Source organism: Parasteatoda tepidariorum, chromosome 8 (assembly GCF_982258835.1).
Source record: "Parasteatoda tepidariorum strain Cologne lab strain chromosome 8, Ptep-v5.0, whole genome shotgun sequence".
Taxonomy (NCBI): Eukaryota; Metazoa; Arthropoda; class Arachnida; order Araneae; family Theridiidae; genus Parasteatoda; species Parasteatoda tepidariorum.
The window spans coordinates 51,909,759-51,924,088 of record NC_141762.1 but is presented as its reverse complement, the minus strand read 5'-3'; the positions used below and the strand labels follow the sequence as shown (position 1 = coordinate 51,924,088).

At 26.5% G+C, this 14,330-nt stretch overlaps 1 protein-coding gene across 1 annotated transcript; it reads right to left on the bottom strand.

The window, feature by feature from the left end:
* Positions 1-1,172: 1,172 nt before the first annotated feature.
* Positions 1,173-12,562, bottom strand: LOC107450222 (uncharacterized protein C18orf63). The gene is made up of 10 exons (XM_043049901.3): positions 12,392-12,562; positions 10,454-10,532; positions 9,370-9,538; positions 9,245-9,286; positions 8,122-8,198; positions 7,085-7,164; positions 6,905-7,001; positions 4,827-4,909; positions 3,921-4,113; positions 1,173-2,018 (listed from the first exon to the last, which is right to left on the bottom strand). Exons 1-10 carry the CDS (start codon positions 12,523-12,525, stop codon positions 1,425-1,427), a joined length of 1,548 nt encoding a protein of 515 aa, XP_042905835.2. The 5' UTR covers positions 12,526-12,562; the 3' UTR covers positions 1,173-1,424.
* Between the last annotated feature and the right edge of the window lie 1,768 nt (positions 12,563-14,330).

The following is a 14,330-nucleotide window of genomic DNA, read 5'->3' as shown; positions in this document are numbered from 1 at the left end:
CTTAAAATAAACTGTCTTAACTCAAATATAAGCTGAGTATAAGCTAAGTATATTAAGCTGAGTACATAAGTTTTATTTAATGCTCTGGAATATTTTTCATGCTTGAAATGAAATGTGAAATGCTAGATGGTAGATGCTGCATCCTGCAGGGCTGCAAAATGACTGCTCTAATTAAACTTCTAGATGTCCGAACATATTTTTTGATTACATATTAATCAAAACATATGAATGTTCACATTATTAATCTGTCGGGTGAAATTGACATTAGCAACATTATGTCTGCATCACTCAAGCATAAGCCAGAAATATTAAGTATTTTTAACAAATAAATATTAAGTATTATTAAGAAGAATGCATTAAGCATCATTAATCTATTAAATGCAGAGCATTGTTATTAACAAAGAAATAATATTATCAAAATTTTTAGGTAATATCGGAAATTCATACTTTTCAACTACTTGTATACTTTAAAGCGATATTATAGACTTTAATATTAACTATTTCCTTATGTACCATTATTAGGGTAAACTTCGTTAAAGTAAACTTTTTCTTTTTTCCCCTTCCCCCTTTTGGTGCCGTTCTTTGGTCCCATATTGTTTTGGTGATTTTTGTCAAAATGGAATCTTTTTTTAGTTGTTTAAGTGCTGTTTTGTGAGTGTAACTTATACTACAAAAATGATACTAATATATATATTTTTAAAAATTAATAAAATTATGGATAGATTATATAAATAGAAAAATAAGAATGTATTGGCAATGAAATAACAATTATATTTCACATTTGATAAGTATTATAGAGCAAAGTAGACAATTTTCAAAAAAAAATACCGAGTCCCTTTTCAAATATGTAATGTTTATTACAATAAATGTTTTTAATAGAATTTTTATTTTAATATTCGTGAACCTTCAATAATGTTAATCATATTTCCAAATAAGTTCCAAACATGTCTAATGACAAATCTGTGGGTTTTTTTCTTTATATTTTACGATTCAAACTACAATATAAAGAAGGTAGGTTATGATTCTTTATAAAGGAGGTTTGTAAAATGGAAAAAAATATTAATTAAATTAAATAGAGGGATAAATTTGAAAAGGTAAAGCATCTAATAAAATGTAAATTGCGACATAATTGGGATTGAAACATTTTGTTATATGCAATAATTAAATTAAACTTTTTCTTATTATCAGTCTTTTTAATTAAATGCAAGAAATATGTGACGAAAGAACGTTCCTCATTCAAAAAAAGACATTTAAAATTTCAAATGAGATCTATACGACATACATAAGTATTAGTAATATTTCCTAACTTTCATAGACGTTTCCTTAAAATCTATCTATGTATATAAAGCATGAATGGTAGCATATAGTAAAGTAATTGTCTATCTTGTTTTGATCCATTAAAAATTATAGCTTATTGAATCAAATCATTTCCTTCCTTTTTGTTTTATTTTTTCAGAAGTTTTCTTAGTTTTCTTTGAAGACAATACGTTTTTTTTATCGATACCACTTTTCATCGATTTAGATTTTTTAATACTTCCATCTTTATCACTATTTAAAAATGTATGGCAGGGTTTTTTCCAAATTGGAAAAAATGTTGGCGCAAATCTCTTTTCTTTATTTAAACATTCTGTAAGCTTCATTTGTAATAACTTCTTCTCAGGAATTTTTCGTGAAAAATTTGGTGCATATTTTGAAGACGCTTTGGAATTTGATGAACTTTTATCATTGCAATTAATAAAAGCTTTTTTCTCATCAATTTGCTTTTTTTCTTTAGAATTCTCATGATATTTACTTGAATTATTTTCTCCGGGTTGGCACGATTTAGAAATGGAAATGGTTGCTTTCACTTGATCTTTTTGAAATGCGGCTAAATCTTTTTTATAACAATGATTATTTGGACTTTTTTGAAGCACTGAAGGATTATATGCTGAAGTTGAAGAAGCTTTTATTTTTTCACTTTTTCGGTAATAAGTAGTTGAGTTCATTGCAAAAGTAGTTCCAGGTCTGGGTTTCATGTCCTAAAAGCATATAAATACTAAATTAACTAAAAATTAAACATATGATTCACTTGAAAATTGCACTTGTTTTGTGTTATAATCGTCGTTGTAATTTGATTAAAAAAAAGAGGCAAAAGAATTAGAAGGGGCGAAACGTGTAACTTGTGTTTTCTGCTACATTCTGTAAAAATGAAAAATATAATTTAAAATTATTTTTAAAAGAATTATATGGATTTAAATCTTTTGAAAAGTTTAACTTTAAACTGAAGAGATTGATCATCATGCATTAAAGTCATGCATTAAAGCCTGCAGTTAAAAGTCTGCAGAATTAGAAATAGTGCATTGTTTTCGGTGTTAACAATATCTCTAATCCAGTAACTAAGTAGTATAAATACCGAAAAACAGAAAATTTCTTTATTTAAATTTTTTTCTTTTGAATTGGTTTTTTTCCCCGCAAGTCGGAGATCTTTATTTATACTGATCCGAGTTTCATAATTTTTGAACCAGAAAATTAAAAAAAATAATTAATAATTTTTTTAAACTACAAATATCATTTTTTTAAATATTTATGCTTGAAATGCTCAATGGTAGTCAATTAAGTGAAATCAATAGCATTCGACGGGGGATTTTTATTCAACGAAATAGAAATGAATGAATGATTTTTACCTCTCTGTTTATCGAAAAATTTCTATCTCAAAAAATAATATATTGTTCCATAAAAAAGTATTAATTTTCATTGAGAAAATAACTCTTTATTAAAAAAATTTATCAAAAAAATTTTTATGTAATATTGTTTTGTTAAGAAAGGGGATAGAAAAATTATTTATTGTATTATCAAAATGTGTTGACAAAAACCGATCAAGTGAGAATTTAAGCTTCCGGAAGCATGAGGGGAAAATGTTTTAGATACACTATTAGAATTTTTATTCGAAAATTAATGTAAAATAACCGGTGACAGTCTATCCATCCATTTAACCATAAAATTCACAATAAAGAATGTTTTTTTTTTTTTTGTCTTTCTCGAATTTGAAACAGCTTACAGTTTGATTTTGTAACCATTTACGACTATCAAAGTTTTAAAACCGTTAAAATTAAATTCAAGTGAACATAAGAGTTAGATTATGTTAGGCTTTTCGTTAGTTTGTAGAGATTGGAATTAGGTAGCGATTGAGTTGTTTATCAAGTGAGCCGTGGAATGTGTCTAGTGGTGCCATCTATCACGAGACATGAGAAATGCTTGTCTTTTTTGTTAAGGAGCTCTGTGGTGGTGCTATGCGAGAGAAAGATTTCGTATTCCAAAAGTCCAGGGTTATGCAGAGCACTAGAAACTCCTCGTGTATGGAAGGAATGGTATAAATATTGTAGTGTCAACGCTGGAATTCGAACATCAGTTAAGCCAGTCATGAGATTGACAAATTAGCCCTCTTGTGTGCACCTAAATTAAAGGAAATAAGTAGTTTTTCATAAGCTTCACTATCGCTTCATCTTTATTAAGATAATTAGTCATTTGCTGTTATGTTAATAATTTGATGATGGAAAATAAAAATATGAAATCGTTAACTTAATCACTTGACCTAGCCTAGCTTTCAGCTTTCGAAGAACATGCACTCGATTTTCATTGGCTGTGGGGCTAGTTGGCGAAAACAGTCAATTAATAATTTTTCTGACAGTTAACAGATTGAATACCATCTTTTTTATGATAATTTGACTTTTATGATAAAATATGGTAAAATAACAATTACATAATTTGTTATTTAACCATTTTTTGAAAGAAATTTTATTAAGTCGTAAATTGTTAGTATTTTGAAATATAATTTCCCTTATTAAATTGAAATGAAAGATTCTTTAAAATTCAATCATAATTGTTATTTTTTATCTGCAGCGTTTAAATAATAAATATTGGATGATAATGAAAGGTCTTACCTCTCTTATAGCGATAGCTGGATACATATCAAGGGAAGGAAAGGAAGCTTTACATTCAATAATTTTGCATTTTTCTCCACAAATATTTCCAATATTTTTACAAAAATCTTTTACGAAACAAACCAGGGAAGAACGTGGATCAACTCTAGGTACTTGAATTGCATCATACGGTTTGACACAAAACTCGGGATATCTTTCAAAGTTAAGAAAATAACTTATTATGGCAAATTATAACACACTGATAATCAAAAAAGTTTAGTTTTAAAACTAATTATTAAATAATTACTGTATCATAAAGATACTTATGCATAAACTATTTAAAAATTGACATCATATAAACATGCATTATCTGTCACTGAAGAGCATTTGTTAAGAATGGTAAACTTATGAACAGTTAAAAGCACACATATAATGTTTAAAATTTACAAATTTTTAAAATATGAGCTCTCTTGATCCCTATAAAGTTGCCATTTATAAAATTGTATAACAATTACTTATTAAAACTAAATATTGTAATAAATAAAAAATAATGTTCATCGAAACATTTTTCTTATATAATAAGCATTTTCTTAAATAGTGGAAATACGTGGAAAATAATACGTGGAAAAAAAATTGTTAAAGCATAGTTAAAAAGTAACCACGAATCAACAATGGAGTTCAATAACTTAATCGGTCGCTTATAGATCCTAAAATTAAAGAGAATGTAAATAAATAAAAATTCCACTGTTTGTAGAGAACAATATTGAGCGCATCCTTTTGGTTATTAAGTGAAATTTTCTGTAATTTATTACTGCCATCTTAATGCATATTAGATTCATTTATCATTTTACTTATAGAATCATTATTTTTTTACAAAATAATTTTCCAGAGTTATCGATAATTGAGGAAAAACTTTTAAAAGGATACGTATAACTTGTAGAATTCTGAGCTCTGAAGCAAACATTAAGATACCAAATGTTTTCTTTTACTTCTGGCAGAAGATAACCGTACTGAAATGCAAGAAAACAACTTTTACTTGATATCAAATAAGTTTACCAATAAAAAAGGTACCTAACATGCGACAGTCCTATTGTAGACGAAAGAGATGGTGAGCTTAACCAAAAAGCTATCCAATACACATGGGAAGGCTTGAAATCAGTGAGAAAATTGAAGTCATGTATGAGCTTTAGTACGAGCATAAATGTTGTTTGAATCAATTTCCTCAGTTGAGCTTATTATGGAATGCCATTGAAGTGCTTCGAATTTTTAGCCAAATGCGAGTTAATACTTTTTTGTGTTTTATAAATTCTTTTATGACCTGAAATTGTTTTAAATAATCGTGGTTCAATATTATAACAATAAAAACTTTTTTATTAAGTTTTGGTGCAGCATAATACGACATCTTTTTCTAGAATTTGCAGATTTGTTAACAATTTAATTTATTTTTCGATAACGCAGAAGTTACTGAATGAACAAAGACTATACTCTGTCTTAAAAATAGATAAAGCAAAACAGCGTACATAAAGCAAAAATAAAGACACAAAAATGGACACTATAGACTGGGTCTTGTTTATAGAACCGAAACTGTAAGATGTCCAACTTCTGCCTCTATTTGTGCCCTGTTTGCGTTGTTTTTCTTTATCCATGTTATTTTGCTTTATTCAACACTGCAGTTTTCTTGAGTTTAGCAAATTTAGCCTATCCCTAATGATTTACACCGGTCACTCATACATTAAATATAATGATAATAAACATCATACTAATTTCCATGTTCTAATCTTAACTTCAAACAGAGTGTCTCATATTAGAAAACTTTCCTTTAATCTTACAAACAAGTCATATTTGTATATTGTTCATTTTTTTTCCCATTTCGTTGCATCTCTTAAAAGCATTAAGTGAATCTTAAGTTTTTTACACACAATTATTAAGCTTAATTATTCTAGCGTAATTCCATAAAGAAAGAAAAATTTTGAAAATTTATTTTCTACTGTTTTATTCAATTAGTGGTCAAAAACTTTTTAAATTGTAAGGTACGCAAATTTTTTCATATTAATCAATCTAATTTTAAGTGGCAGAATAAGACATTTGAGTTGAATATTCGAACTGTTCTTGAGAAATGAAAATTAAAAAATACGACTTTCTGATAATATTTAGCTAAAAAAAACTAAATTAACATTAAATGGTTCAAAGTTTCGACTGCTGCCCTGCAAAAAAATATCGTCTCATATTTTTCAGATTGCGACTGCACATCTTATTTTTAAGTGACAAGAATGCATATATTTTGAAAAGAAAGAGAAAAAGATATGATTATTCAGAGAAAGTCCTCTTTTGCAACTGAGTTCATAATTTAAAGTATCGTCTACATTAATTAATGATCATATTGAACTGATCCCTTTGAGCCATTAAGATTTTTTACATTATTTTTTTTTTATTAATTTGTAAGGGAAAAACAATAATGATGGAGAAACAATTGCGGGGGTTGGAGAGCGAAGCGAGCAGGGTGGAAAGCCTCAAAAGTAACTTTTTTTAAAAAAAGGTTGCTTGTTTCATATGAATTTCCTAAAAAACCATAGTTATGTTAATTTTTTTCTTTCTTTTTTTCTAAGTTTAAGGTAAATTGCATCTAGTGTATGCTTTAACTTGATGGTGATGTCGAAAATGAAGCAAAAATAAAACTTAATTAATAATTAATCTTGTTGGAAATATAGGTTAAAACAAATCCTCATGAATACAATTAATTTACTTGTTTTTTTAAACTGTTTAATTTTTCAGAATTTAACTTTGCTTATTGGAACTCAATAAGAAAGACAAAATAGGAAACTTCGATTGAAATCAGTTCATTATCTTCTGAGAAAGAAAAAAAAAGTATGTCGAAGTTGCATTTTAACATTGGCTGGGTATCATTATGAACGAAGAGTTTTATTTTAAATTTTTTTCTCTTTCTTTTTTTTTGAATTATAGAGCAAAATAAGAATAATTTCTCGCCAATGAAAAGCTTTTCTCACCATGCGTCTCCAATGTTTTTGTAGTTCACTGTAATTTTTGAATATGTTTTTTCCACCAATATATCTTGTGGCTGATACAATTTTCGCTTGTTTGAGGCTGTGAAATGCATTATGTAAAATCAAAAATCCAGCTCGTTTCAGTAACATAAAAATTAAGTATTTCTTAAAGGAGTTTCTTACCTTGGTAATACATGACAAGTTGCATCAAGTTTTATAAATCTTGCATTAGCAAGTGTATCTGTATTAACAAGGTGCTCCATCTGTAATAATGATAAGCAAAAAAAAAATTTTTTTTAAATTTATATCAATGTAGTAGGACTTGTTACTTGACCACAAAACATTTTAGTAAATATAACCTGCTTTTTACAACATTTTTGTTCAAATAAATTTATCATAAAACTTGGTTGGGTATTAAGAATAATGATCTAAATTTGAAACAATCTTCGTTTGAACTTCAGTTTAGGAATTGAGCGGATACCGGCATAAAGAAAGAAAATAAGAGAAAAAATTATTATTTTAACTAAGAGTTCCAAACAAATGACAGCAAAGGATGTACAGTTTTACTTAAAAAATTATTAAAAGTTCTATTGTCTTCTGCGTTATGATAAAAATGAAATTTTTTTGAAAAGAATCTCTTGCGCATTAAATTTGCATTGTATAAAGGGCGAGCATGCATAAACTCTCTTTGATAGTTAATTTATTCAACAAATGCGAATATATTAGGGGAGCCGGAAAGTAATATCGTTTCGGTGCATTTGATATTTATTATCAAGGTTTTATTTTTTATCAATAATGTATTCATCCTCGTTTGCAGCAACCTTTCAATGCCGGATCGGGGGAAAAATGAATTGGTTTTTAAGACTAACAAATATTTAATGCGCCGAAACAATATTAATTACTGATCCCCCTAATAAAATCTTCCAAGCACTCTTTTAATTTTGTTATGAAACTATTCCTTTCGTGTATATTAATAATGATGAATATTTGTTTGGAGTTTAACATGGGGGGGGGCTTCATGCTGTTGCTTTGACAACCTCCTATGTTTCTCTAACAAATCAGTACATTTTTGTACTTAATTTCCTGTAAGAATAAAAATATATTTTAAAAAAAACTTTTTTAAAGAATAAACAATGACATTTATATTTTAAATTTTGTGATAAGTGAATAAATTAACCATTATTGCCGCTCTTTTTAAATGAAAAATCTATGCAACTCACTTTTAAAGGTGGTATTCTAATACACATAGGATGAAGACAAAGACTTATTTCCCCAGCTCCAACAAATATCTCCATTTCTAAAATATAAAATATTTCTATAATTTGTTTAAACATAAGCTAATAAATTATGATAAATAAATAATTTACATTACTTTTCTCTTCATTAAAATTACTTCAATACAGAAATATTCCCCTGCTTTCAGTTACAAATGTAAATACAAGTTATTTTCGATATTTATACAGAATATTGAATCATAAATAATTCAAACTTTACTTTGACATCACAAAAAATTGTGGTTCAATTCAAATTTAACAAATACATTAACCATGAATTTAAAAAATTTTTATTAAAAATATTCTATAAATTAAACCAACTCAATAATGTTAGAAATTCAGGAGAGTGCTAAGCCATATTATCGTTCAAATTCATAGAAACGTTAATATGGTGTAATTTTGAATTCTTCTTAATTTGATAACCCAGGAAAAGCGTTTAAATTTAACCCCTTATAAATAAGTGAATATTCACCGATACCGTTATAATGATTCAACTTTGAATCGATTTTTCTGAGGATGTAAAAATAAAAAAAAATCTTATATACATACAGCTGTATTCTTTGATGAGGTATAAACCATGCATAACATAAACATCTTTGATACTATAAGTAAACATATCAATCTAATTCTCATATAAGCATGTAAGTGCAGAGCGTGTAAGTGCAGAGTCATCGGATGTTTTTCTGTCTCGGAAAGATTATATTTAGATGGAAGTGTGTATTTATGCGCTTCTAAACTATTTCTTCTATTGTGATAGATAATTTTCTTTTTAATTTACGATTTCCAGAACAAGAAAACCTTCTCTTCGTTACTTTTATTGTTTAGTTATGAAAAGATATGAGTTATCAGAAAAGTTATTAAAAAATCGTAGGATTTAAAACTTTATATTGATTTGAAAGTTTCTCGTGAAATTCTTAAAGTGCTCCCTTTTTTACCAAAAATATTTACAAAGGATTTCTTTTATAAATAAATAATATTTCTTTCAAGGATATTCTTTAATTAATTTTTACGTGTTTTCTTTTTAGTGGAAACGATTAAAACTGTAAAAGAACAAAAATAAGCAACTCACTAACTGCTTTCATGGGTTCATTGGAGGTTAAAAATTCGCCACCTAATTAGAAAACAAAATTTAGTATAACTGCAATTTCTCTGATTTTTAAATTCCTTACTCACATTTTGTAAAAACATACGTACCTTGAACTAACATATCTCCTAAAATATTCCATGAAAGGGACAATTTTGCTGTACAAGTATATTGAAGACATTCTTGCACTGTAGCAAGTGTCGTATCCTTCAAATGAACAATGGACACTCCAACTTCTCTTAAAATATTTTCAAATGATGGTACTCCAAACATGCTTTTCTACAACAACAACAAAAAATACTTGGAATATATTTAAGAGAAATATTTAATGCGTCGTTAAAATGACATTTGATTTATTACTAATATTATAATTAATACTAGTTTGAGTTTGCGATTTTATAAAACTGTTTGTATTCCGAGTTAAATATATTTTAATAAATTAATATGCATTAGAAACTTTATTTAATATCGACTATCTTTTCTTTAAGCATTTAATTAAATTTTCTTTAAAAATTGAATAAAGCTTTTGAGTAAAGCCCGAAATTACGGCTAGTCGTTGCTCAGAATGTCTCTGATTGCAATCAATTGCAGTTTTCATTTCTGTACCTTTTAGTTGAAGAATCAAAATTTATTTTGCACTAAATTGAAATACTTTATCTTTCATAGGTGTAGAAATATTTGACGATGAAATAGCAAAATGACGTCTCTTTTTTCTTTTTTTTTTTAGCTAAGAAGCAAAATATCATCAATACTAAATATTAAATCTGCCCTGCAGCTTCATCGCACAGATTTAAATACGACGTCTTGCACGAAATCATAGCAAAAAGTTATTAGGTTAATATGATAGTCAATTTTTATAATTTTCTTTTTATTACTATACAATTTATTTCATTCATCAGGCAACTTATTTTTAAAGTAATTTGTATAAAAATTCGTTTAAAAATAATAACATTTTTTTCCGGAACAAATTTTTAATGATGAAATATTGTAAATAAAACATATCTTAACAGAGAAATACACAAAAAATTTATTTGTTTCCAAATGTTATAATATATATATATCAAAAACAATTTGTCTTTATTTTCATTATTCAAACTTCAAATCAAATTTGCCAACTGAAGTGATTTAATCACTAAAACTTACAGTGATTTCAATGACTAAAAACACTGGAGGGTGTAATGTCATTTTACTTACATCTACAACAGCTGTTAAATAAGGTCCATCAAAATTTTCTGGACAAGAAATCAAGTTTATTTCCTTAAAAATCAATTCCCTGTAATAAAAAAGTATGAATTTTTTTAAAACTCATGAATTATTTATTAAATATTGAACATTATTCTAGTTTTTCCATAGAAAGCCCCTAATAAAAATAGCATTATGAATGTTTAAAAATTACGTAGCAAAATTACGTAGTTTAAAATAATTTTAATCCCGCATTTATTTTTATTGACCTCGATAGTGATTATTCATAGTTTGAAATCCTTTTATTCATATACGTTTTAAGATTAATTGGTGAGCCCTAATGTGAATGTTTTTCTTTATTTCTTTTTTGAAAGGATCTATCCCAATATGTAATAAGTTAGCTATTACAAAACCTATTTATGCATTACCAAAACGTGTAGACCTATTTTTATATTGTTCAGATTGTTTTAAACTTTACTTACAATAATTAATGAAGAAATTTTGACTATTCTCTAACGATACTTCCCAGCTCAATCATCTTTCTTTTTCGCCTTACTTAAGAGTTTAAAAGTGTGCATATAATTGTTGCATTTACAACTAGTGTTTTTTTTTTTTATTTATTTATTTTTTTTTTTTAATGACAGTATTTTGAACGACAAATTCCTTAACGGTCAAAAATTGGATACCCATGGTTAAGAAAAACTCTGTTTGGAAAGAAGCGCAACTTAAGTAAGCAAAAGCTTATTCCATATATAAGCTTTTTCCATTAGATCCTATAATTTATACAATTTCACCTATATTATTATAGGAGGAATATTGGACAGAGACAATTTCTAAAAACCTAAATAAAAGGAGATTTTTGACATTATTTTTATTTTTTATTATGACTAAAACCAACAGATGGCATCTTAGCAAAGTTTAACATTCGACGTAGCGTTTCAGATATAGAAAGAAAATTCCACCCCTTAAAAAATTATTAATTGAATATTATACATTAAAAATAGAATATAAATTTATAAAACTTTGCCTCCGAATTTTATTTGAACACAGAAAAGAAAATTTTTAAATATTATGGCCATGCGAAAATAAAGAGTGTTAATTCAAATTACCCACAATTTTGATTTTACTTAAATCGTAGAATAAGACACGTTGTAAAGGTACGTATACGTAATTTTTATACATAATTTCGATATCTTTTGCTACAAGATAAAGTGTTGTGATCTTTTGCATTCAGGAATAAATTAAAGAAATGTTATAACTCCATGTATGGATATATTTTTGTTTAAAGCATTATTTCATATATATATATATATATATATATATATATATATATATATATATATATATATATATATATATATATATATATATATATATATATATATATATAATTTTAAAAACATATGTCTATTAAAAGGTTCTCTTTTGACTGTAAATCTGACTAAAATGCTAAAATCAAAATGTAGCAATTGTTCATCAAATTGTTTCAAATTCGACGAAATGTGACTAATATTTTTCTTCAGCATGTCCAAAGAGTTTATATGTATCAGAAGTGGCTAATATGTATGTAAACGCAAGAAGTTAAAGTTAATTCTGTTAGTTTAATAATTCATGTTTTATCAGAATAGAATTTTTTCTGCACAATGATCCAGAAAAAGCAGTAGTGAAGTATTTTTTAGGCGTTTTTAAATCAAAATTTCAAATTCTCCATTGATTACCTAAAATTAAGATATAACGATTGAAGTAATAAATATTTACTTTCTGACTAAAGAAATTATTTATATCCATTATTATTGCCTTATATTCATCATTAATGGAAAAATCAATTTAACAAATATGAAACGAAATCGCTGCATAAAGTGAAATCAGCTAAAATCTTTCGATATGGAAAGAAAAATTAACTTGAAAAAAACATAAAATCTTATATAAAGAATATATTAAGATATTTACCTGCATTTTAAAACTTTAATATGAAACAAACTGTAGTTTTCAAAATCGTCTAAATAATCAATGTGCAACTGCAATGTCACAAGTTGATTGAAGTTAGAAAATTTTAGAAAAAATATAAACGTTTGATTTGCCATGTTGAAAATGAATTTAAAATTCAGACGATAGAAATTAAGAAGAAAGAGGAAACTAATTCTTTTAAAAGTATATATATGCTAAAACGATAAATGTTAATCAACGTTTCAACAAGAATGCATATTTTTATTTAAATATTGAGAATTGTCATATACGAAACTGCTTTGTATTAAGAAAGACCGGAATTATTTCCCGCAAATATCAAACGTCATTTTCCTTCTTCAAATAAATAAGAAATTTCAGTCATGTTTGAGAATGATTTATTTTTGAAAGCGATTTTTTTTTTATTAACTAAGCAGAATTCATCGTCCGCGCTCGCCGTTTTCTCCTTTCAATGCAATCAAATTTATTGCTTTTCTGTTAGATCGTTTGTATAATATTAATATGTTTAAAGGCAAACGTTTGAATTTACAGTTGCGTATTTCAAGGTAATAAAGTTAAGTGTCAATTAAAATTTATGTATTTGGGAGCCCAGCTTTCTAAATTTTAATTAAAAATTTTCGTAACTGTGGTTTGCATAAATTTATATTTTAGATTTAAAATGCAGATGTTTTTGTGTTTTGGTAATAAGGATATATGTAGGTAAAATAAACATTAAGTGTTCATTGTTCAAGTTTAAATGCTAACGGTTTTGTTTTCACATTGTTCAAGAATGAAACATTTTTCTTGGCAATTTGGAAGCCCCCTTACAAAATACCCCAGCTTATCGTCTGGGAATTATTTAAGATTAAGATGGAACTTATTTTATACGTTCTAAATTACGTTTTACTATTCTGTATAGTAGATTATTTAAACACTTAGAACAATACTGAATAAGACAGTAAGGTGCCTGATAGTGCATATGCACAGTGTGAAAAAAAATTAACGGAACACGCTAAATAACTTTTGATCTATTAATTGGATTTTCACTTACTAGGACGCAATCTTAATGTTTTAAAGGGGTAACCTCAAATATACTAATAAATTAAAGCAGGCGATATTTTAAGATACGAAATCAAACCAAGGACTTTCTCTGAATAAACGTAGTTTTTTTTCGACGGATTTGAGATTCTGACACCCAAAATATAGGGAGTAGCCGCAATCTGGGAAATATAATCTCAATATTTTAGTCAGGAGATCTGCCCAAAGTTCGGACCTCTTAATGATAATTTTACTTTTTGCCTACTTTACTATATCTCGAGAACTTTTTAATGGAATTGATAAAATTTTGTACACAATTATAAAATTCTTTTGTCCAAAATATTGCGATAATTCAGTGCAAAAAAAAATCATTTTTAGTAAATATTTATTATTTTATTTAATAGTCGAAAGAATTGAATTTTAAGGTATACAATTATTACATGGCAAAATACAAATTTTGAGTAAAATCGGTCCAATATTTAATGAAAAATCGAATTTTTAAAAAAATATTGTTTATTATGAACTTCGCAATTCTAATTTTATCAAAGATAATTACTGTATTAAGTGCTTTTTCAAGAATTTTTTGTTCACCTTTTTTTTGTTTTTAATAATGGTCCTATTGTTGTAGAAAAATTCCTCTCTCTTGCGATCAAAAAGAAATAAAATAACAATAGTAATGAAGAATAAATAGAATAAAAAGTAAGAGAAAGAGATAAAATGTTGTCCGATATTATTGATAGATATCATAACATTTATATGGAAATTTAAAAAAATATAAAATTAATAACTACCATAATAAATATCAAGGGTGTTAAAACCGTTGATCCATTGTACAATTTAAGGTTATCTTTAAATATTGTTGAATTATAATAAGTAAAATTACTTAGTAAAACTACTCATTTATTAC

Coding starts and splice junctions, on each gene's coding strand:
- LOC107450222 (XM_043049901.3), bottom strand. CDS start 12,525: ATGGCAAATCAAACGTTTATATTTTTTCTAAAATTTTCTAACTTCAAT. Junction 9,287..9,369: donor AGGAGATATGTTAGTTCAAG/GTACGTATGTTT, acceptor TTTTCTAATTAG/GTGGCGAATTTTTAACCTCC. Junction 8,199..9,244: donor TGAACCCATGAAAGCAGTTA/GTGAGTTGCTTA, acceptor TTTATATTTTAG/AAATGGAGATATTTGTTGGA.